At 42.6% G+C, this 21365-nt stretch overlaps 2 protein-coding genes across 2 annotated transcripts in view; one reads left to right on the top strand and one right to left on the bottom strand.

Moving 5' to 3' along the window:
- Positions 1-4889: 4889 nt before the first annotated feature.
- On the bottom strand, positions 4890-19422 carry PAK1IP1 (PAK1 interacting protein 1). Its single transcript, XM_084872246.1, has 10 exons — positions 19286-19422; positions 16026-16188; positions 12550-12670; positions 12400-12474; positions 11959-12011; positions 11221-11366; positions 11032-11129; positions 6713-6812; positions 5410-5533; positions 4890-5257 (listed from the first exon to the last, which is right to left on the bottom strand). The coding sequence occupies exons 1-10, from the start codon at positions 19367-19369 to the stop codon at positions 5043-5045; spliced, it is 1179 nt and encodes a 392-aa protein (XP_084728372.1). The 5' UTR covers positions 19370-19422; the 3' UTR covers positions 4890-5042.
- The window catches only part of LOC311615593 (uncharacterized protein C6orf52), a gene marked incomplete at its 5' end in the record, with an annotated part of 17031 nt that continues 14694 nt past the window's right edge, over positions 19029-21365 (top strand). Inside the window, 2 exons of the mRNA XM_084870923.1 lie at positions 19029-19053; positions 19357-19573. Of these exons, the coding sequence (XP_084727049.1) occupies positions 19029-19053; positions 19357-19573 (242 nt within the window). The remainder of the gene's footprint in view (positions 19054-19356; positions 19574-21365) is intronic.

The following is a 21365-nucleotide window of genomic DNA, read 5'->3' as shown; positions in this document are numbered from 1 at the left end:
GGGCGGGGCGGCGCTCGGAGGGGCAGTGCGGCGCGCGGGGGGGCGGGGCGGCGCTCGGAGGGGCAGTGCGGCGCGCGGGGGGGCGGGGCGGCGCTCGGAGGGGCAGTGCGGCGCGCGGGGGACGGGGCTGCGCGCGGGGAGGCGGGGCGGCGCGGGCGGGGACGGGGCGGCGCGCGGGGGCGGAGCGGCGCGCCGAGGGGCAGTGCGGCGCGCGGGGGGCGGGGCTGCGCTCGGAGGGCGGGGGCTGCGCGCGGGGGCGGGGCGGCGCGGGGGCGGGGCGGCGCGGGGGCGGGGCGGCGCGGGGGCGGGGCGGCGCGGGGGCGGGGCGGCGCGGGGGCGGGGCGGCGCGGGGGCGGGGCGGCGCGGGGGCGGGGCGGCGCGCGGGGGCGGGGCGGCGCGCGGGGGCCGGACGGGGCTGGAGAAGGAGCGTGGCGCTAGACGGTGAGTCCTACCCGGCCGAGGTGTCCCAGCTAGCAGACTGCTTGGCGAGAAGCCAAAAACCGAGACTTTGAGTCGGGTCTTTCAAAAGGCCGAATAAATGGATCAGGCCGGTAGTGGAGGCCACCGAGGCTGGAGAAGACGTCTGCCGCCGGGTCCCGAAGGACCCATTGATGGAGGGGCACGCGACTAGGTGTTCGCTAGCTGCAAGCCATCCGGGGGATCGTCACTCCAGCCTGATCCAGTAGTTGGCCTACCACAGGGACCCCTTTTCACCTGCGGAGAATTAGGCGGCCACCGTCTAATAACTGGCTCACTTCGCTGTTTGTTTTCGAGTGAGGCTACTTAGGAAGCACCTTAAAGCAGGGGAGAGAGGGTAAGTTAAGTGTAATTTACAACGCCCTCTGCGATGTCCCACTGCCCACCAGTCGGTATCTCCACTCCCACAGCCGATCTTCTCTTCCCGCCTTTCCCGCACCATTCACTCAGTTGCTGTACACCAAAATCTGGATGTCATCCGTGATGTCTCTTCTTCATCCCCTACAAGCATCATGAATACATCTTATAAATACAATCTTCAGTGAAAAGGAAGTTGAAACACCATGCTCTAATTTTAAAGAAAAACTTTCCACTTGCAGCAGCTCCTATCTAGCTTGTTCACCATAAAACAGCCACAGCTGCTAATGACCAAGAACTCTGAGCAGTTACTACTGCAATTGCCAGACCCTCATCAACTTAATGGAAGATTCTCGTGAAAAGCTTAGGATCTCTAAGGTCCATCCATGTTGTCACAAAACAAAGATAGGACTTGTTTTAACTAGCTGGATGGATTTATAGATTCATTTCTCTTTGCAAGTGCAGGTTTCAAACCGTAAATTATCCCCCATGATCAGCCCCTGCCCTTTAGGCTTAAAGAAATTGAACCACAGAAAATTAATAAAATTTCCAATAATCTTAGTCCTTGGTAGATCTGTTATTTGAAATAAGGTCTGTCACACACCCTTAACTCTACATTATGCTACCTCTTTTTAAAAGTTAAATTTATTGGGTTGACATTGGTCAACATAAACATATAGGTTTCAGGTGTGGATGTCTATGTTACACTGCCTCTTATTGTGTCATTCCTTAATGATTAAGGCTTAACCAAACCACACAGCTTTTCTGTGTGTGTGCAGTCCATCATGAAATATAAAATAGGGTCTCTGAATTGCAGCCAAAAGAATTGTGTAAGATATCTCCCACAACTTTCATATTCTGTCCTATTTGAACTAATCATATTATACTCACCTTGCTATATAATTTATTCCATATCTCACACATAAGTTTTTTTAAATAATAAACTAAACGAACCGGTTTCTGCTCTATTTCTACTAGTTCCACACAATGGTTTGTGTTTAGTAATGTTTCTAATGGCATTAATATATTTTAGAAGCTCAGCATTTTTTTCCAACCATCTTATCCCTCCTCTTTGGCAACCATCAGCTTGTTCTCTGTATCAATCAAAGGACATCTAGGTTGCTTCTGTATCTTGGCTTTCTAACTAACACTACAATGAGCATAGGGCTGCATATATCTTTTCTAATTAGTGTTTTTGTTTTCTTCATATAAGTACCCAGAAGTGCTATTGCTGGGTCATATAGCAGTTTCATTTTTACTTTTTCAAGGAAGCTCCATACTGTTTTCCATAGTGGTTGCACCAATTTACAGTCTACCACAGTGCACAGGGGTTCCCTTTTGTCCACATCCTTGCCAGCACTTGATATTTTTTTTAAATATATTTTTATTGATTTCAGAGAGGAAAGGAGAGGGAGAGAGATATATATAAGCATCAATGATGAGAATCATTGATTGGCTGCCTCCTGTGTGCTCTCTCATGGGGATTGAGCCCACATGTGCCATTGAGCAGAATCAAACCTGGGACCCTCCAGTCTGCAAGTCGAAGCTCTATCCACTGAGCAAAACTGGCTAGGGCCAGCATTTGATTTTTTATTTTTATTTTTTTTAATGATAGCCATTCTGACAGGTGTGAGATGGTATCTCGTGGGTTTTTCTGTTGTTTTGTTTTTCATTTTTATAAGTTTATTTGAGCCAAGATGAGGACAAATGCCTGAGTAAAATCTCAATTGCTCTCTCATTGTGTTTTGATTTGCGTTCCCCTGACAATGAAACATCGACCAGACCAGCTGCCTCTTGCACACGCCCTACCGGGAATGTGCCCTACGGGGATGTGCCCGCAGCCAACGTACATGCCCTTGACTGGAATCGAACCTGGGACCTTTCAGTCCACAGACCTATGCTCTACCACAGAGCCAAACTGGTTTCGGCTGGTTGCCTCTTCATATGCCCTAAGGCCGGAGATTGAGCCTGCAACTTGGGTATGTGCCTTTGACCAGAATCAAACCTGGAACCCTTCATTCTGCAGGCCAACACTCTATCCACCTAGCCAAATCAGCTAGGGCCCCATTTTTTAAAGATTTGTGCACCGGTGGGGGTCCCTCAGCCTGGCCTTTGCCCTCTCGCAATCTAGGACCACTCAGGGGATGTCAGGTAGCCGGTTTTGGCCGGATCCCTGCAGGCCTGATCAGACAGAAGAGAGCCAGCCAGATCCTGTGTGTTGACCATCTGTCCCCTGGTGGTCAGTGCCCATCATAGTGACCGATTGACCAGTCGTTCGGTTGCTTAGACTTTTATATATATATATAGATAGATATCATCTGTATCTTCTCCCATTCAGTAGTTTTTACAATTTTAGGTTTTTAGGCATAATTTTTTTAAAAAAAATATATTTTATTGATATTTTACAGAGAGGAGGAAGGGAGAGAGATAGGGAGCTAGAAACGTCGATGAGAGAGAAACATCGACCAGTTGCTTCTTGCACAACCCCCACCAGGGATGTGCCCACAACCAATGTACATGCCCTTGACCGGAATCGAACCTGGGACCTTTCAGTCCGCAGACCGATGCTCTACCACTGAGCCAAACCGGTTTTGGCTAGGCATAATTTTGTTTAAAGAATGCTATCATCCATTCAATGAACCATTCTCCAAGAAATTAATAAGTGAAATTATGGGGAAAAAAATCCTATTTTTCCTAACTGTCCTATATGCCACGTTTCTAGGACTATGCATGTAAAAGCCATAATAATAATAGTATTAACAAAAACATACAGTGTGCTTATCATATGCCAGACACTGAAGTGCTTTACATAGACAAGCTCATTTACTCCTCATACCCACCCCATCAACAAAGACTATTACCTCCTGCTTTTTCTTTCACTTTGAGGAAAATAAAGGAAAAGAGGTTGTGCAACATGGCGGAGCGGCCCTAACTCGTTTAGTCTCTTTTCAATATGGGACCAGAATAGCCCTGTTGCAAGTCCGATTGTGCCATTCCTCAGCTCAGAACCCTCCAGTGGGGCTCCCACAGCCCCACACTTAGCTCCTTGCCTTCAGCCCCTACTCCTGTCCCCTTCGCTCATGCCGCTGCAGCCTCCTGCTCCCACCTGCGGGAACTCCAGCACCCGCCTGTGCTGCTTCATCTGCCAGAAGCCCCACCCCAGATCACCCTGGCCTAATCCCTCATGGCCTTTTAGTCTTTATATCACTTCAACTATGCCTTCCAGAATCATCTTATTTAAAACTGCAACTCACCTGCATTTCCCTCCGCAGCTCACTTTTCTCCATGCCACTTACCTCCTGATATGCTATAGGGTCTTCAAACTACGGCCCGCGGGCCACATGCGGCCCGCAGAGGAGTCTGATCCGGCCCACCAGGTTTTTTGGGCAGTGAGCGCAGCCGAGGTGTTACAGTAGGAATTAGTAGTTCATATAGTCCGGCCCTCCAGCTCTCTGAGGGACCGTGATCTGGCCCCCACTTTAAAAAGTTTGAGGACCCCTGAGTCACCTTCCCACTCTAGAAGGTAAATTCCCGAGAATGAGGAGGGATTCCTCTGGTGGCCTCAGGTATTTCACAACTGCCCAGCTAATTAAAACACAGAATCCCCTATTAATCAAAACATCCAGTAATCTATGAGGAAAGAAGATTATGACATAATCAAAGGCTGAATTTAAAACTACTTCTTAGATTAGCTGAATTATACAAAATTTTTTGATGGCCTGAAATGGGACAAAAAAAAACCCTGGATTTGTCACTTTTCTGCTCTAAAATGAACAAAATCTACATCAAAATTTCTAGAACCATTTGAAATAAGGCAGTTTTTTTCATTCTCTCCCAATTTAAGTGAACAATCTAAAAAACAACTCTAGTATCTAACTCCGGTAAAGAATGCGTTCAAGATTTTGTGTTATTTTAAGCTACATTGTTTTGAGAAAGATCTTTATTTGCTTTGCACAAAAGTAAAAATTATATTCCACATTAACATAATATATATCATGATATATATTTCCTACAAAAATGTTTTGGCACTCTTAAAAAACAACAACAAAAAAACCCTCTGAGTTTTAGTGATTCTTTTTTTTGAGCTGTATATTTTCTCCAAAAGAGGACATTCCTAGTTTTTGCAAGAGGAGGGGAAGGGAGGGATTAGGTACATATGAAAAAACAAGTCCATCTAAAAAGTTTTTCTCTTAGGAGAAACTTGGGATTCACTGCATTACTCTTATTTTCTTCTTTTTTCTCTTCTTTTCCAACACTCTTCCCGCTCTCCTCTTCTTGGCTGCCACCAGGCCACTTCCCCTGGCTGGCTCCTCACTGACGCCAGTTAAACCCTGTTTCTTCGCGTTAGGTTTGGACTGCCTTGCTGCTTCCTGCACCACGTCACCCGATTCCTTTTTGCTGCCTTTGGGTTGTTCTTTACTTACTGAAACACAAGAGATAGTGCGTTTAAGGTTGTTTATCCCCGTTAGGAAAAATCACGGGCTGAAAATAAAGTGAAGTTATCTGATCTCCTTCACTGCAATTATTCAAAGGTAACAGATTACCCATTTTTAAAAAACGAACAACTTCCCTTACCAGCAGAAGGCTCTGCAGCGGGAGGGAGGCCTTCTTTGGTGTCGGTCACGCTGTCTAGCCACACTCCAAGGCACGTCAACCTGGCGTTAGTATTAACTTCACAAAGTAAAGACGGGGGGGTTTTCTGAAACAAGAAAATTTTGTAACATAGGGAAATTTTAAATAATCACTTTTCTTTTTCCAAAATCAACTCCTTAACTTAAAACACTGTATTTTCTTGAAGAATAAAATATGCTGTTTAGAAGAAATCTATTATCTGGATTCATGACTGGCTTGACCATGCCTTCCCAGAGCCAATTGTGACAACTCAGAAACGGTAAGTTCACCGAGGAACGGGCCAGGACCATCTCTTGTTCATTTCCAGGTTTTAACAGATAACTTTGTACCAAGTAGGTACTTAACAGACCATATTCACAGAATAATAAACCAAGACTGTCTCTGAGAGGGAGGCCATTGGAGGGAATTTAATTTTCCAAGTATCTGATTCAAAACTACTGCTGGGCCCTAGCTGGTTTGGCTCAGTGGACAGAGCATCAGCCTGTGGACTGAAGGGTCTCAGGTTCGATTCTAGTCAAGGGCACATGCCTGGTTGTGGGCATGATCCTCAGTGAGGGGCGTGCAGGAGGCATCCGGTTAACAATTTTCTGTCTCCCCCTTCCTTTCTGAAATCAATTTTTAAAAATTATATACACACACACACACAAAACTACTATTGGTTCCATCAATAATCAGGAATCCCCTCCCCGCCCCCAGTAATGGCATTATTTCATCTAATGAAATTTTACAAAGAAAAATCAATATACAAAAAAGAAAGCAGCCGGGACTGGTTTGGCTCAATGGACAGAGCGTCGGCTTGGGGACTGAAGGGTCCCGGGTTCGATTCCAGTCAAGGGTATGTACCTTGGTTGCGGGCATATCCCCAGTAGGGGGTGTGCAAGAGGCAGCTGATCGATGACTCTCTCTCATCGATGTTTCTAACTATCTCTCTCCCTTCCTTTCTGTATAAAATCAATAAAAAATATATTATTAAAAAAAAAAAAAAAGAAAGAAAGAAAGCAGCACTTCTTTGAAAAAAGCAGGAGTTCTGGGATCCTGCCCGCTCAGACTCATCAGTGCCCTCCCCGAGGCAGCCCTGTGGAACCCTAACTTTAAAACCATGAATATCACCCACGCCTGGAAGAGATTTTGAAAGCTTAAAGATCTCTGTCTATGACCTTTAAGGAAAAATTCTATCTCACTTAACTCCAGGCAACACTGACAGTAAAACTTGCATTAAAGTGCATGTAGTGTGCACGGCACAGACCTTATCCTGTGCAAGCCTCCACATTTTGATGAAACCATCACTTGATGCTGTAACAATAACATGATGCTCCGGAATTTCAAAACTGAACAAGTCTTTTACCCTAGAATAGAAACATTAACACGGTAAATGATCCTTTCTTCAAATAGTGCGATACTGTTATAAGCTTCTACACACAAAGGCTATTGATTTTTCAAGAACTATACTTTACTTCCCATGAGTCGGTGAGTCATTTTTCAGGGTCTAGATTCTAAGACAAAACTGACGGTTAATCATATCTTTAAAAAAGTTGAAAAGCCATGGCTGGTGTGGCCCGTTAGTTGGAGCGCCATCCCATGCACCAACAGATGGAGGTTCAATTTGTAGTCAAGGCACATGCAGGAGGCAACCAGTGATGTGTCTCTTTCTCTCCCTCTTCCTCTCTATCAATTAAAAAAAAAAAAAAGGTTGAAAAAGAACTTTAATCAGGTTGTCACAAAGGAGATAAAGATATTAAAGCCCCTCTCCATAAGAAACTACACAGTACAGAGAGGAAAGTGAGACAAAAAGATGAATCAAAACTTCCTCCTGTATATCCACTCCTGTCATTCCAATGCCATCATCCCTAGTTTAATTTGCCAAATCAGGAGGGATTCCTCTGGTGGCCTCAGGAATTTCACAACTGCCCAGATAATTAAAACACAGAAATCCCCTATTAATAAAAGGTACTATCATTTTCTTCCTGAATTATGAAGTAGCCTAGTTGGCCTCTCTGCTTTCATTTTTGCCCCCTAACAATTTTTTTTAAAACATATTTTTACTGATTTCAGAGAGGAAGGGAGAGGGAGACAGAAGCATCAATGATGCAAATCATTGATCGGCTGCCTCCTACATACCCCCTACAAGGGACCAAGCCCACAACCCAGGCATGTGCCGACCGGGAATCAAACCATGGCCTGGCTCATAGGTCAATGCTCAACCACTGAGTGACACTGGCCAGGCCCCCCTAACAAATTTAAAAAATGGAATCAAATCATGTTACACCCAGGCTTAAAATTCTACAAAGCCAAGATCTGCATTAAAATAACACAGGAAAGGAAGAAATTGTTGGGGATATTTAGGAAGCAAGACTGACAACTATTAAAGCTGGGTGGTCAGCCTACAGGAGCTGCTTCCTTAAACTGGTTTATCTGCCTTTGGATTTTTCCATAATAAGAAATAAACAACAAAATCTAAAAGGCATTTAAAATTCAATGTCTTCCCCACGTCCTCCAATGCCGTGTGCCATTTGGCTCAATCTGACCTAATAACACGGGCCTTCCATCTGTTCCTGAAATACACCAGGCTCTTTCCCCACTCAGAGCCACGAGGAGAGCAGGTCTCTCCTCTTTTTAAAAACAGTCCCCGCCCTAGCCGGGTTGGCTCTGTGGATAGAGTGTTGACCTGCAGACTGAAGGGTCCAGGGTTTGGTTCTGGTTGGAGGCACATGCCTGAGTTGCAGGTTGAATCCTTGGTGGGGCGTGCAGGAGGCAGCCGATCAACGATTCTCTCTCATCATTGATGTTTCTATCTCTCTCCCCCTCTCCCTTCCTCTCTGAAATCAATAAAAATATATTTTAAAAAATAGTTCCTTTTTCATCCCTAGGGACCCATTCCCTTTCCTGATGTCAACTAGGCCTGTTACAGTGATCACAGTATTCTGAGTACTATATTTATAAAGAGAAATCTCTTAAAACCTATTACTTTGAAAATAAGAACTAAGACTTGTACTTAAGATGTGGAACATGCAAATGAAGCCTATTAAAGTCTAACTCTTTACATTATCACCTTTTTCAAAATTATAATGGGAAAAGCAGGGGCAGAGTCAGATAGAACTGGGTTTGGATCCCACCTCCAGTAGCTAACAGTGAAAATATGGTTGATTTCAGGCCCAAAGAGTAATAAGTCACTTAACTATTTACTCTGAGACTCAGAGTAGACCCCTAGAAATACAGTGAGCAGTATGACGAAAGAGATTCACACAAAACAAAAGTCTATAATGCCCAGTATTTCTTCTGAAGGAAAAACTGGGGTATAAAGAGGGAAGATATGGACAAGGGAAATAAAGTAAAAAGATAAGAGTGGTCAGGGGCAAAGCTCAGATTGTTTTATTATTTTTCCCTGTTAAAATATGGTTGATTTCAGGCACCAAGACTAATGAAATTATTGAAAAAGTATCTTGTGCGAGTGACTAGTCCTCATGTCAACTGTTAGGTCTGATCAAATAATAGAATCGGTACTTCTCTCCTAGGAACTGACCTTTAGGCTTCTTCACAATGGACATTCCACCTGCTTAGAACACATTCCACTTGCTAAGACCATTATCTCTCCCCTCCAGAGTTTCCCAGAATCCACACCTGCACAGAGAATTCTCTGCCCAGAAAAAGCCCACATAGAGTCCTTTAAAACCCTCTGACGGATATATTTTGAGGGAGAATCCAAGATGGCTGCACAGGTAAACACCTAGCCGCAGCCGCACACAATAATTTCAATAAAATACAACTAAAATATAAAATGGACATTACCCAGAACTACAGGAAAGTCGACTGACTGGAAATTCTACAACGAGAAGCAAGGAGAAAACCAGAAGGAAGAGCAGAGGAGCTGTAAAAGCCTAGACTGTTTGGTAGCAGGCGAAAATCGAGGGCACCTTTCTCTCAGAGGCGCTTGCAACTGCAACTCAGGAGCCACATAGGGCGGGGCTGACGGGAGCCAAAGCTGTAGGCTCCACCCTGAAGCCCCGCCCCATCAGGAAAGCTGTGAAAATGCCTAGAGGAAATAGATCACAAACAAAAGAAATGGAGGACAAAAAGCTACTGGATATAGAGTTCAAATCTATGCTTATAAGGTTTTTCAAGAATTTCCTAGAAAAGATGGATAAGACCTATGAGGATATGAAAAGGGATTAACTAGAATTAATAAGGAATCAACAAGAAATGATAAGGGATTAATAAGAAATAAAGAATACATTGTCTGAAATAAAAAATATTATACAGAGTCCTAAAAACAGAATGGAAGATCGCAAGAATCAAGTCAAAGATTTGGAACATAAAGAGCCAGAAGACACTCCTCCGCAGAAGCTAGAAGGCAAGAGAATCCAGAAAATTGAAGATAATGTAAGAAACCTCTGGGACAACTTCAAGCGAACCAACATCAGAATTATGGGGGTCACAGAAGATGAGAGAGAGCAAGATACTGAAAACATACTGAAAGAAATAGTGACAGAAAACTTCCCCCACCTGGTGAAAGAATTAGACTTACAAGTCCAGGAAGCGCACAGAACTCCAAACAAAAGGAATCCAAAGAGGACCACACCAAGACAAATCATAATTAAAATTCCAAGAGCAAAAGACAAAGAGAGAATATTAAAAGCAGCAAGAGCAAAGCAGGTAGTTACCTATAAAGGAGTACCTATACGATTGTCAGCTGATTTCTCAACAGAAACCATGCAGGCCAGACAGGAATGGCAAGAAATATTCAAGGTGATGAATAGTAAGAAGCTACAGCCAAAGATAATCTATCCAGCAAAGCTATTACTCAGAATCGAAGGTCAGATAAAGAGCTTCACTAATAAAAAAAAACTAAAGGAGTTCATTAGCGCCAAACCAGAATTATATGAATTGCTGAAGAGAGTACTTTCAGAAGAGAAAGTAAAGAAAGATAAAAATTATGAACAACAAATACGTAACTATCAACAAGTGAATCTAAAAACCAAGGGAATTAAAAAAAAAAATCTGATGAACAATATTAACTGTTGAATATAATAGAATCAGAGGTACGGAAGGGGAGTGAACTGACGATTCTTGGGGAAAAGGGGAGAGGGGGATGTGGGAAGAGACTGAACATAAACTGTGCACCTATGGATGAGGACAATGGGGGGTGGGGAAAGGGTGGGGTGGAAACCTGGTGGAGGAGAGCAATGGGGGTGGGGGGGGGAGGAACATATGTAATAATATGAATAAAAATTTATTAAAATAAAAAAATAAAATATTAAAAAAATAAAATAAATAAAACCCTCTGACGTTTGGGACTCAGCCCATGTGCTAATAAATTTATAATCCTTTAGCACTTTGGCCTCGTGCGTCCCTCCTTCGGCACCCTAACAACAACTTTACCACTCTGCATTTACTAAGGCCACAAAGACACTTCCATCACCCTCAGCCTCCGGCGGTCAGAGAGACAGAGAGATAGATAAATATATCTTTCCAACTGTTCATAAAACACATATGCCGCTTTACGAAACTACTGCATATAATATTTGTTGAGGCTGAATATATACACAAATATATTGGTTAAAATAATACCTGTTTTCGTGAGCTTTAAATTCACAGAGGCATGTTAATGAATCAGTGTCAAAAAACCTTACAACTTCTTCATCTCCAGCCACTGCAAGGACAGACTCCTGAGAGAGAAAAAGAATAATATCCAGAATATCAAACAATTCAGACCATCATATACACACTAAACGCCCACCACCGATTCTGATTACTTACTGAAAGAAACGTAACGGAAGATACTCTCTTTTCGTTTGTGATGGTGCCACTAACAGCGGCTGTGTCAAGATGATAGACATCAATTTTATTCAGTATGACAACTACATATTTCTCTCCTCTTGGGGACCATTCTACAATGTGAGCATCTGTAAGTTAAAAAACAAAACCTTTCATTTTATAAGTAAAAAATAAAATCAGAATAATAATAAAAGTAGCAAATATTTATAATGCACATTTTCACATCCATTATGCTGCTGAACACTCACAACTAACTTATGATACATATTTTGAGGGTTCAAATTTAGACAATGAACTCAATTCAAAGAATCATTAAACGTTAGAGAGCTGGTAGGTGACAGAGCCACAGGAATCTCAATCTAAAATGAAGAAAGCAGCCTTAGCCGGTTTGTCTCAGCGGATAGAGCATTGGCCTGCGGACTGAAGGGTCCCGGGTTTGATTCCAGTCAAGGGCACATGCCCAGGTTGTGGGCTTGATCCCCAGTAGCGGGCATGAAGGAGGCAGGTGATCCATGATTCTCTCTTAGCAATTGATGTTTCTATCTCTCCCTCTCCCTTCCTCTCTGAAATCAATAAAATAAAATACAAATAAAAATAAATAAATAAAATGAAGAAAGCAAGTAACCTAAAACATTTGCTCTCAGAGGTAACCACCATCAAGCAGGCAAAGACTAATGTGTGTGTGTATTCACATTCTACATTCCAAACAAAAATACTCACTCTGTTTTATATTTTTTATGAATGCCGATCTTCCTTCCACAAGATTCCATGTTCTGTAAAACAAGAAGCTCACTTCTTATGGCACAATCACTAACTCTTACTAAATATAAAGCGACAATTTACTAAATATGTGGCTATTGAGAAGAATGGCCATCTTCCCTATAGCAAAGGGGTAGTCCTACATCCCTTTAATATAGTTTCACAAGGTTTCACCTCCTAAAACATTTCTTTTCAGGATCACGTTCCTCTTTACTTCAGCCTACAATTACTGAAAGGTAATGTATATGTTTTAACATAGAGCTTGTCACTTTTCCCTCCCATTATGAAAAGGTTCACTGCTTTCAACCTTTCCTTGTATCACAATATTTTTGGGGTTCCCGTTGTACTTGGAGAGCAAAGACTACAACTAAGTAGAGATGCTCTTGGGCATTAATGACTTACCTTAGTGTCTTATCTGTCCCCACAGAGAGGGCCAACTTGCCAGATGGGTGAATAGAAAGGAAGGTCACATGTCCTCTAAAAGGAAACTAACAGTTAGTCCCCAACTTGACTGGCACCTGGAGACCACCAATCAGAAAGGGCAGGACTCACTTGTGCGCCTTAATGGACTTTAGGCACTCCCATTTCTTTGCATCCCAGACACAAATGAGTCCATCTTCTGCCCCACTAATTAAGTGCCTGTTGCCGTGGAATTTCAGGCAAGTTATTGTGCCTGTAGAAAAACAAAAGAGGCAGAATTAATATTCAAAATTAATATTTTGAATCCAAATCCACTTCGGTTTGAAGGCCATTGTGGTAAGTAAAACATCCAATGTAAGTATTACTGAATTAAATGATAACGACTTGTGGAAAAATTAATTTTTTTAATATAATAGTTTCAAGCCTATGCAAATATTTTTAGCAGAGTTTTTCTAGCTGTAGATATACTAGTATATTTGAACTGGCCAGTTCACTTTTTGCTCTACATTCCCAAATCATAAATTTAGAAGATCGCTGGTAAGAATGTTTGAAGAGCTAAACAAAACTAGCCAGCTGACAGCTAACCTGGGGGAACAAGCTGAGATAAACTAATACAGCATATGACTTCTACTTGCTAAACTGTCAGCTACCCAATCACCCACAATGCTATTATCATTGCAGAGTTGTTTCTGAACTGACTTCTATACAGTTCTCGTTCACTGTCATAAGAACTTAAATGTTACACTCTTCCACTATGCCCTCTATCTCCTCCCATAGTTCAAATATCAAAAGGCTGGAGGAGGTGAGTTGATGGAATAACCCAACATTCCTCTAGCTCCCCAAAGCAGTCCATACCATTGTACATTTACCCTCAAGTAAAATTCCCTATCCCTTGACGCTTGTGTCAGCCAGCTTAACTTCCCTATAGCTCAGGGGTCAGCAGCCCGAATCTGGCCAGAGGAGTTTGAGTGCAGGCAGTTTTACTGGAACACAGCCTTCCTCATTCTGCTATAAGAAGCCTATGGCGGCTTTGGAGCTACAATGGCAGAGGTGAGTAATTGTAACAGATACCATGTGGCCACAAGCCTAAATATTTACTGCTTTGTCATTTGTGGAATGAGAACATGAACCCCTGGGCCACTATTGTTCATCTGCAGACCTCCTGGTGAATCCTGCATGTTGCCCTAAAATGGAAAGAGCCAAAAGTCTCTGAGGAATAATTCTGTACCACCACTCACCTTCCCGCACTAACACTACACGGGCTCACACACCACCTTCTCAAAGTGGGAGACTTTAGCGACCTTTGCCGGTGTATTCGTTTCTCTATTATCCTATTTCTTACTCTGGATATTTTGCTTTCCCACATCTTCTACTCCTTCTGCTTCCTGGAAAGAACTTATCTCTTATCAACTGGCAGCAAACCAGAATTTATATGAGGAAAATAGGAAACTAGGGGCCCTACTTCATTCACCTACAGAAATCCTTTTATTATTGTTGAACCCTGTACCGATGGGTTTGGACAAATGAGTTTTATTTAAATTACTTCTTCCAAGTCTTAGAAAGAAAGAAGCCTTCTTTATATAACCTGGATTTAGAAGACAGAGAGGAAAAGAAATATTTGTCGAAATGACTCAAAACCTAGCTTTTGTTGAAAAGACACTTGTCAAAGTAGCTAAGGCCTACCTAATTTAAGACAGAAATTGATCACTCCAAATTTATTACTAAATTCCAATGTTTTGGTGAAATTACTAAAATATATGAAAATAGGATATGAAAAAGGGTACCTATTTTAATTGCAGGAAACCAACTTGAGTTGTTAAGGCTGAGTTTCCTTAAACTAAGTACATATCAACTGATTCTACTAATTTGAATTCTTCCTTTCCATTCCCTTTTCTTGAATACATGTTGAACCCATCATTCCTTGTCTTCTGAGAAAATGCAATGAAGATAGAATATACAGTGAGTGGCCAGATTATTAGGATCTTTGAATAATTATAATAATCTGACCACTCAGTGTATATCCTATATCAGTGGTCGGCAAACTCATTAGTCAACAGAGCCAAATATCAACAGTACGATGATTGAAATTTGAGAGCCAAAAACCGACTTCTGTACATGGGCCACGAAGTTTCAATCGCAGTGTATGTGCACGCCCACACGTGGTATTTTGTGAAAGAGCCACACTCAAGGGGCCAAAAAGCCACATGTGGCTTGCGAGCCACAGTTTGCCGACCACTGTCTCTGTGTGGAAAACCCAACATGACTTCTTCAAGTTGAGTGACCTTTGCCTTCTCTGTATTTTAGTCCCTCACACCCACAGCCTGAACACTGCTGCCACCAAGAGCTGCTCCACAACAGGTCTCTTGAACTCTATTCTCTGACAGGAACTCACATCTTTCCAGCCCTTTCATGCCTTCCATCACTCACACTCCGCCTGCCTTCTTAGTTCAGAGATCTGCAGACCCTAACAACCCCTTTTCCCTAAGCTGAAAACCTAAACTATCCTTTCACCAAAATCAATTCCTTCTATTGCACATAACCTAGTCCTTCTATTGGACAAACCAAATAACTTGCCTTGCTCTACAGAAATGCCTGTAGCTAACTGCAGTGATATTACCAAATCACAGCCTCAGAATTCAATGGGGCGGCTCTCATCAGTCCTTTTGCTTGTTCTTAGTCAGCACCTCTTTCTATCCAAACTGCCAGCACTTTCCTCAAACTGAGATCACTCCTCCCTCCCAATCAATCCATAACCTCCTCCTCTCAAGGACCACCAGGATCTGGCCCCATCTACTTCTCCAGCCACCCCAACCTTCATTTTATCCTTCTTGTACTACTGACTGCTTGCAGTTTCCCATGCACACTAGTGATTAAAAACACGGGCTCTAGCCGAAACCGGTTTGGCTCAGTTGGATAGAGCGTCGGCCTGTGGACTGAAGGGTCCCAGGTTCAATTCCGGTCAGGGGCATGTACTTTGGTTGCAGGCACATCCCCAATGGGGGGTGTGCGGGAGGCAGCTGATGGATGTTTCCCTCTCATTGATGTTTTTAACTCTCTGTCCTTCTCTCTTCTTCTCTGTAAAAAATCAATACAATATATTTTTTTTTTAAAAAAATGGGCTCTAATTCCACTGTACTGTGACCTTGGGCAAGTCATGTAACATCTTTGAGCCAAGGTTTTCTCTTCTATAAACTGAAAATAGGACTGCACCTTTGAGGCACACTGTGGGGTGCATCCACCCCTTCAGTCAAGTTAGCTGTCAGCATGCTGCTGCTACTTGTGCTCCTCATGCTGCCTGCTCTGCCAGGAATGACGACCTCTTTGCAAACTTCACCTTGCTAACAACTGTTATTTCTTTTTTAAGGAAGTTTTCAGTGAAAATTCATTTTCTCCTTCCATTCACTCCCCTCTCCCCCACCAGAAATGAGTTAACCGCTTCCCTTCTGTTTCTCAATACAGACTGTGAACAACTTAAGGACAAAGAACCACATTGTTTTTCATTTCTGTATTTCCTAGCACAGAATTTGCTTCATGAATTGTGCAACTAAAGTCAAACTGTAAAGTGATAATACCTCAACATTATTATCTTGAAGGATATAATTTCTTACCATTGTGATGCAGTAGAGCCCCATGGTCTATCTTCTTTTTCATGTCATAAATATGAATTGTTTCATCTTTGCTCCCAGTTACTACAAAACGACTGTTTGCAGCCACCGCTGACAGAGAGGCCGTGTGGGCATGGTGCGTGAAGTCAGCCACAGGAGTCCATTTCTGCCGAAGAGTAAAACATACATACAATTAACCCATGTCACAATCTCATCATAGTAGAGACAGATAAGTGGTTCCATATTCTTGAAAACTACCAATAGATCATACAAATGGAGAAAAAATTATGCAATGATATGTAGGTTAAAACAAAGAACCTGATAATTGACTAAGGAAGATAAAATAAGGAGATAGGAGTATAATGATGAATATCATGATTTCAAAACAGTTATGAAGAGTGGACTACAGGAACTTTAAGTTCCCAGCTAAATCCTTAATTCCTTATTAAATTTACATACGTTTAAGTAAATACTATTCATTCATTCATATGTTCAATTTTTATTTGAATTTATTCGCATAAAAAATTTGGTGACTACTATGTGCCTGGCATCATTTTAGACAGTTGATATATAGCAGTGAACACAGGAAATGAAAATCCTTTTTCTAATGGAACTGCCATTCCTTTTGGGAAAAACAAACTAATAAAATGTTGCACAGAGATAAGTATAATCACAAGTCCTATAAAGAAAAAATAAAGATTAATAGTATGTTTCCATTAGTACTAAAATAAGCCCTAGATATTGACCAATGATGAGATTTCAAGAACTTTACACTTAAATACATGCACATACACTTCTCAAATTAAAGAAGACTCAAGAAGAAGTATTACTAAAACAAAACAAGGAAGGAAAATAATAACCCCACCAAATTTCTTTGAATATATTTATAATGTGTTATTGCAAATTAAGTCTTAAGTAACTACAGCGATAGTCCTTCCATCAATAAAAAACCAGGGAGCCTCTTTTGAGTAAAGACACACATTCCTGGGGAGGCTACTGTGACCATAAATAAAAGAATAACCTTTGCCAGTCCGTATAACAGAAGAAACGTATTGTCTGTCTAGGTGTAGAAGCAGCATTGGGTAATGGTTAAGAGCTTCAAGTATCAGAGAGAGCTGGGGATTTAAGTCCCAAGATACTGTGTGACCTTGAGCAAGTCAATTAATCATCTCAATGGTTCCTCATCTGTAACATGGGTAAACTCTATCTGCCTCAGAGGATTGTCTGGAACATGGTAAGCAATATTATTACAAAGAGAACACAATAAGTTGCACCATCTTTAAATATTCAAACATGTCACCTTTCAGCCAAAGGCATATTAATAACCAGAATAGAAAACAAAATAAACAAAAGCAATTAGTCAAGTCACATACTTTGAATTTTCTGGTTAATTCAAGACTGATACCTTGACTTATCCATTAAGAAGCACTCAATGATTAACAATACACTGAGTGGCCTGATTATTATGATCTCTGAATGCATAAAATCCGGCCACTCAATGTACATCTCCTAGGGCAAAGGAAACTAAGGAGAAAATAAACAAATGCACTACATCAAAATAAAAAGCTTCTGTACAGCAAAAGACACCATCAACAAAATGAAAAGGGAGCCCACTGTATAGGAAAACATAATTGACAATGACACATCTGATAAAGGATTAATATCCAAAATATATAAGAACTCATACAATTTAACAAAAGGAAGACAAACAATCCAATTAAAAAATGGACAAAAGACCTATATAAATAGATACTTCTCCAAAATGGACATACAGATTGGAGAGACATGAAAAAATGCTCAAAGTCACTGGTCAGAGATGAAAATTAAAATGGCAATGAGGAATCACTTCACACCTGTCAGAATGGCTACCATCAACAAATGACACCTGCTGGAGAGGATGTGGAGAAAAAAGAACCCTAGGGCACTGCTGATGGGAATGCAGACTGGTGCAGCCACTGTGGAAAACAGTATAAAGTTCACTTAAAAAATTAAATATGGAACTGCCATTTGACCCAGGGATTACACTTCTAGAACTATATACTAAAAAATGAGAAACACCAATCAGAAAGAACATAAGCACTCCTATGTTCACAGCAGCACAATTTACAACGGCTAAGATTTGGAAACAAAATGCCCATCAGTAGAAGAGTGGATGAAAAAGCTGTGGTACATTTACACCATGGAATACTATGCAACTGTATAAAAGAAGGATCTCTTACCCTATGAGACAGCATGGAGGGACCTGGAGAGTATTATATCGATATTAAGCAAAATAAACCAGAGAAAGACAAATATCACTTGATCTCACACATATGTGGAATCTAATGAACAAAATAAACTGATGAACAAAATAGATTCAGAGACACAGAAGCATGGAACAGACTGTCGAATCTCAGAGGGAAAGCGGGTACAGGTGGGTGGGTGGGAAGAAACCAACCAAAGAACTTGTATTTAACCCATGTACAGACGTAGATGATCGGGTGGTGAAGGCATGGGTTGGGGGGCGAGACAGGCTAGGAGAGGTCAATAGGGGGTATAGGCAATACTTTCAACAGTAAAGATTAAAAAAACAACAGCCATTCAACGAACCAGGTTTTGAAGAGATACTTAGGAGTGATTAGGTGGAAAAAAATTGCTGGACTAAAATATCTTCAATTTACTCCTGGGTATATCCCAATTACCTGTTTGACTACTGGCAATTTACTTAACTTTTATTCATACATCTAGTAAATACTTATATTTTGTTGTAATTTCTCTCCATACAGTTGTCTCCCAGTCCTCTCCCGCTTATGTCGGAAAGGTCTCTGGTGCAGGATCCATACCCTTGGCTTCTTTGCACCTTCACTGCAAGCTATGTCCACACAGTAAAGATCCAATAATAACGACTTAGTTTCATCCTGATCCAGCTCTTACATTGTGTAAAACTCCAGGACAGAAATTCAGTGAAAGAGGCAACACCTAAACTGAGAGCGACCCTTAAAACGATTCATTTGCCCGTTTGCAGCAATGTCTGCTTTCTTGGTGTACCGTGGTAAAAAGAAATATCTACCAACACAGACAGTGTCTCGTTTTATGAAATCCTATTCCACGTTTTATAAAGCTAACCTATACGTAAATCTCCCGAGTTTGATTCGTCAATCAATCCCTAGGAAATCAGACGGTGTGTTCACCTCTGGTCCCGTGTTTACCTCTGCCGTGCAGGAACCAAGACCCGACGCTGCCCCGCCCGCACCTCCCGGGTCCCCCGGCACACCCGCCGTTACCTGGCGGCTGCCGCTCGCCTTGGGCTCGGGGTGTACAGAGAACCCAAAAAGGACCTGCTCGTAACAACCAGCGACCAGCTCCATTCAGCGGGACACGTGCCTCTTCCGCGACCTGCGAGCCGCGGACGGGGCGGAGCCTAAAGCGGATGCCGGGGAAGGGGTCCTTCTGCTGTCGGCGCGCAAATTAGACGTCAGACCGCAGGGCTGCCGAAGCGCCTGCATCCGTGAAATGGTTTCAGCGCTCGAAGCTTGGCTTCGCACCTCACGTGCGGGACATACAAGCGAAGGGTAAGGAAGAATGCTTTATTGCTATGAGGAAAAAGTTGGGGTAAGCAGGCATATTCTAGGAAGCTGTGAAGTAGGCCGTCCTAGGGGGTGGGCGGGACATCCTTGGCGGAAGCCCCTTATTTCCGGGACGTCTAAGGAAGGGGCGGGCCTGCTTCCGACCTGGGCGGGGCCTCTGGCGAGGAGGTGCTTCTCTGTGGAGCGTTGTGACCAGCGAACGGGGTAGTAGGTTTCCTTTTTGTGCGGGAAGCCCTGGAATGAGCCTTTTTTCCCCCTCACATTTTCTCATAGTAGGGCAAAGAGGAGGTGAGACTTGGGGTTCGCGGTTAGCAGAGCAGGCGGGAGAGTCTGAGCCCAGAAAATTCGCTCCCCGCCTCCGGCCAGGGACCCGCCCTGCACCCTTTCCTGTCCCGGGACTGCAGCGGCCGGCTTTGGGGCAAGTCCTGGGGAGGGAGCAGGACGCCCGGCCTGAAAGTGTGAAGACAGACTGCTCAAAGCTCCGCCACCTCCGCGGGTTAGGTGCAAAGCCGAACATCAATACAAGGGAGATGGCCTTCGTTTACATTTGAAATTTTCATGAGGTTTAGAGTTTCAGGGATGTGTTAGAAATTACATCTTTGCACAAACCTCCAATAGAGTGAACCTTGCAGTGTAATTCGTCTCATAAACGTCATAGCACCTGGATTTGACCAGCAGGAAGGAGATGTCGATTCTTTCAAACCCCATGTAGTGTTACTTCTGTAACGCACCCTTCTGTTTCCAAGAACATGCTCCCTGGTGTTCTGAGTTGTCTGTACGTATTTGTATTTAACTTGGGTTTGTTTTCATGGATGTTTGGTCTTGTAGAAAAGCCTTCACTCGGGCTGCTTTGGTTGTCATTGTAGCGCAAGGAAGGCCTTGTCTTCTGTGCACTTGAGCGACTCCCCATGTAAACAGACCCCATGAAAAATGCTGTAGATTAATTCTCAGTCTCTGGGAAACCAGCGTAGTCATTCACTGTTTTGTAGTAACTTCTTTGCTTTGTGCTAGTTATCTTTTTATGTTACAAAAAGCCAGAATTTTTCTATTTCAGTTACTTCCTATTTACTGTTTCTTGACTGTTATCTCCCAAGAACTATTAAGGGCAGAGGAGTGTAAATTACTTAAATGGGTGTCCCCTGGGCATGGGACTAAGAAGGAATAAGCAGGGTCCTGGCCAGATAGCTCAGTTGGTTACAGCGTCCTACCTGTAGGCAAGGCTGTGGTTCGATCCCCAGTTAGGGCACATAGAAGAATCAACCAAAGAATGCATAAGTGGAACAACAAATTAATGTTTCTCCCTTCCTCTCTTTAAAAAATCAATAGGTAAAAATTTAAAAAGGGAAAGAATGAGTAAGTAGGACATTACTTTGAAGTTTCATTTTATCTTAAAAAATCTGTCTTTTTTGCATTTTACTCCATGACACATCTGTTTATTTTAATGTGAAAGTAGTATTCTCTCATCCAAAAAGAAAAGAAAAGTTTGAATAAAACTGTTTGAAAATTTTGTGCTTTGTATTCCCTGTTGCTTCTGGAATGCCCCTGGTACCCTGCCTCAGTACCCCAGGGACATCTCAACTGCTGTTTAAGAATTAGTACTCATTGCCCTGGCTGGTTGGGCTCAGTGGATAGAGTGCTTCAGCCTGCCGACTGGAGGGTCTCTGGTTTGATTCTGGTCAAGGACCCATGCCCATGTTGTGGGCTCGATCCCCAATAGGGGGCGTGCAGGATGCAGCCAATTAATGTTTCTTATCATTTATGTTTCTATCTCCCTTAC

The sequence above is a fragment of the Pipistrellus hanaki genome (genome assembly GCF_964339955.1).
Source record: "Pipistrellus hanaki genome assembly, chromosome: 2".
In the NCBI taxonomy this organism is placed as follows: Eukaryota; Metazoa; Chordata; class Mammalia; order Chiroptera; family Vespertilionidae; genus Pipistrellus; species Pipistrellus hanaki.
Note: the sequence above shows the minus strand (reverse complement) of the source record. Positions and strands in the feature narration are given on the sequence as shown.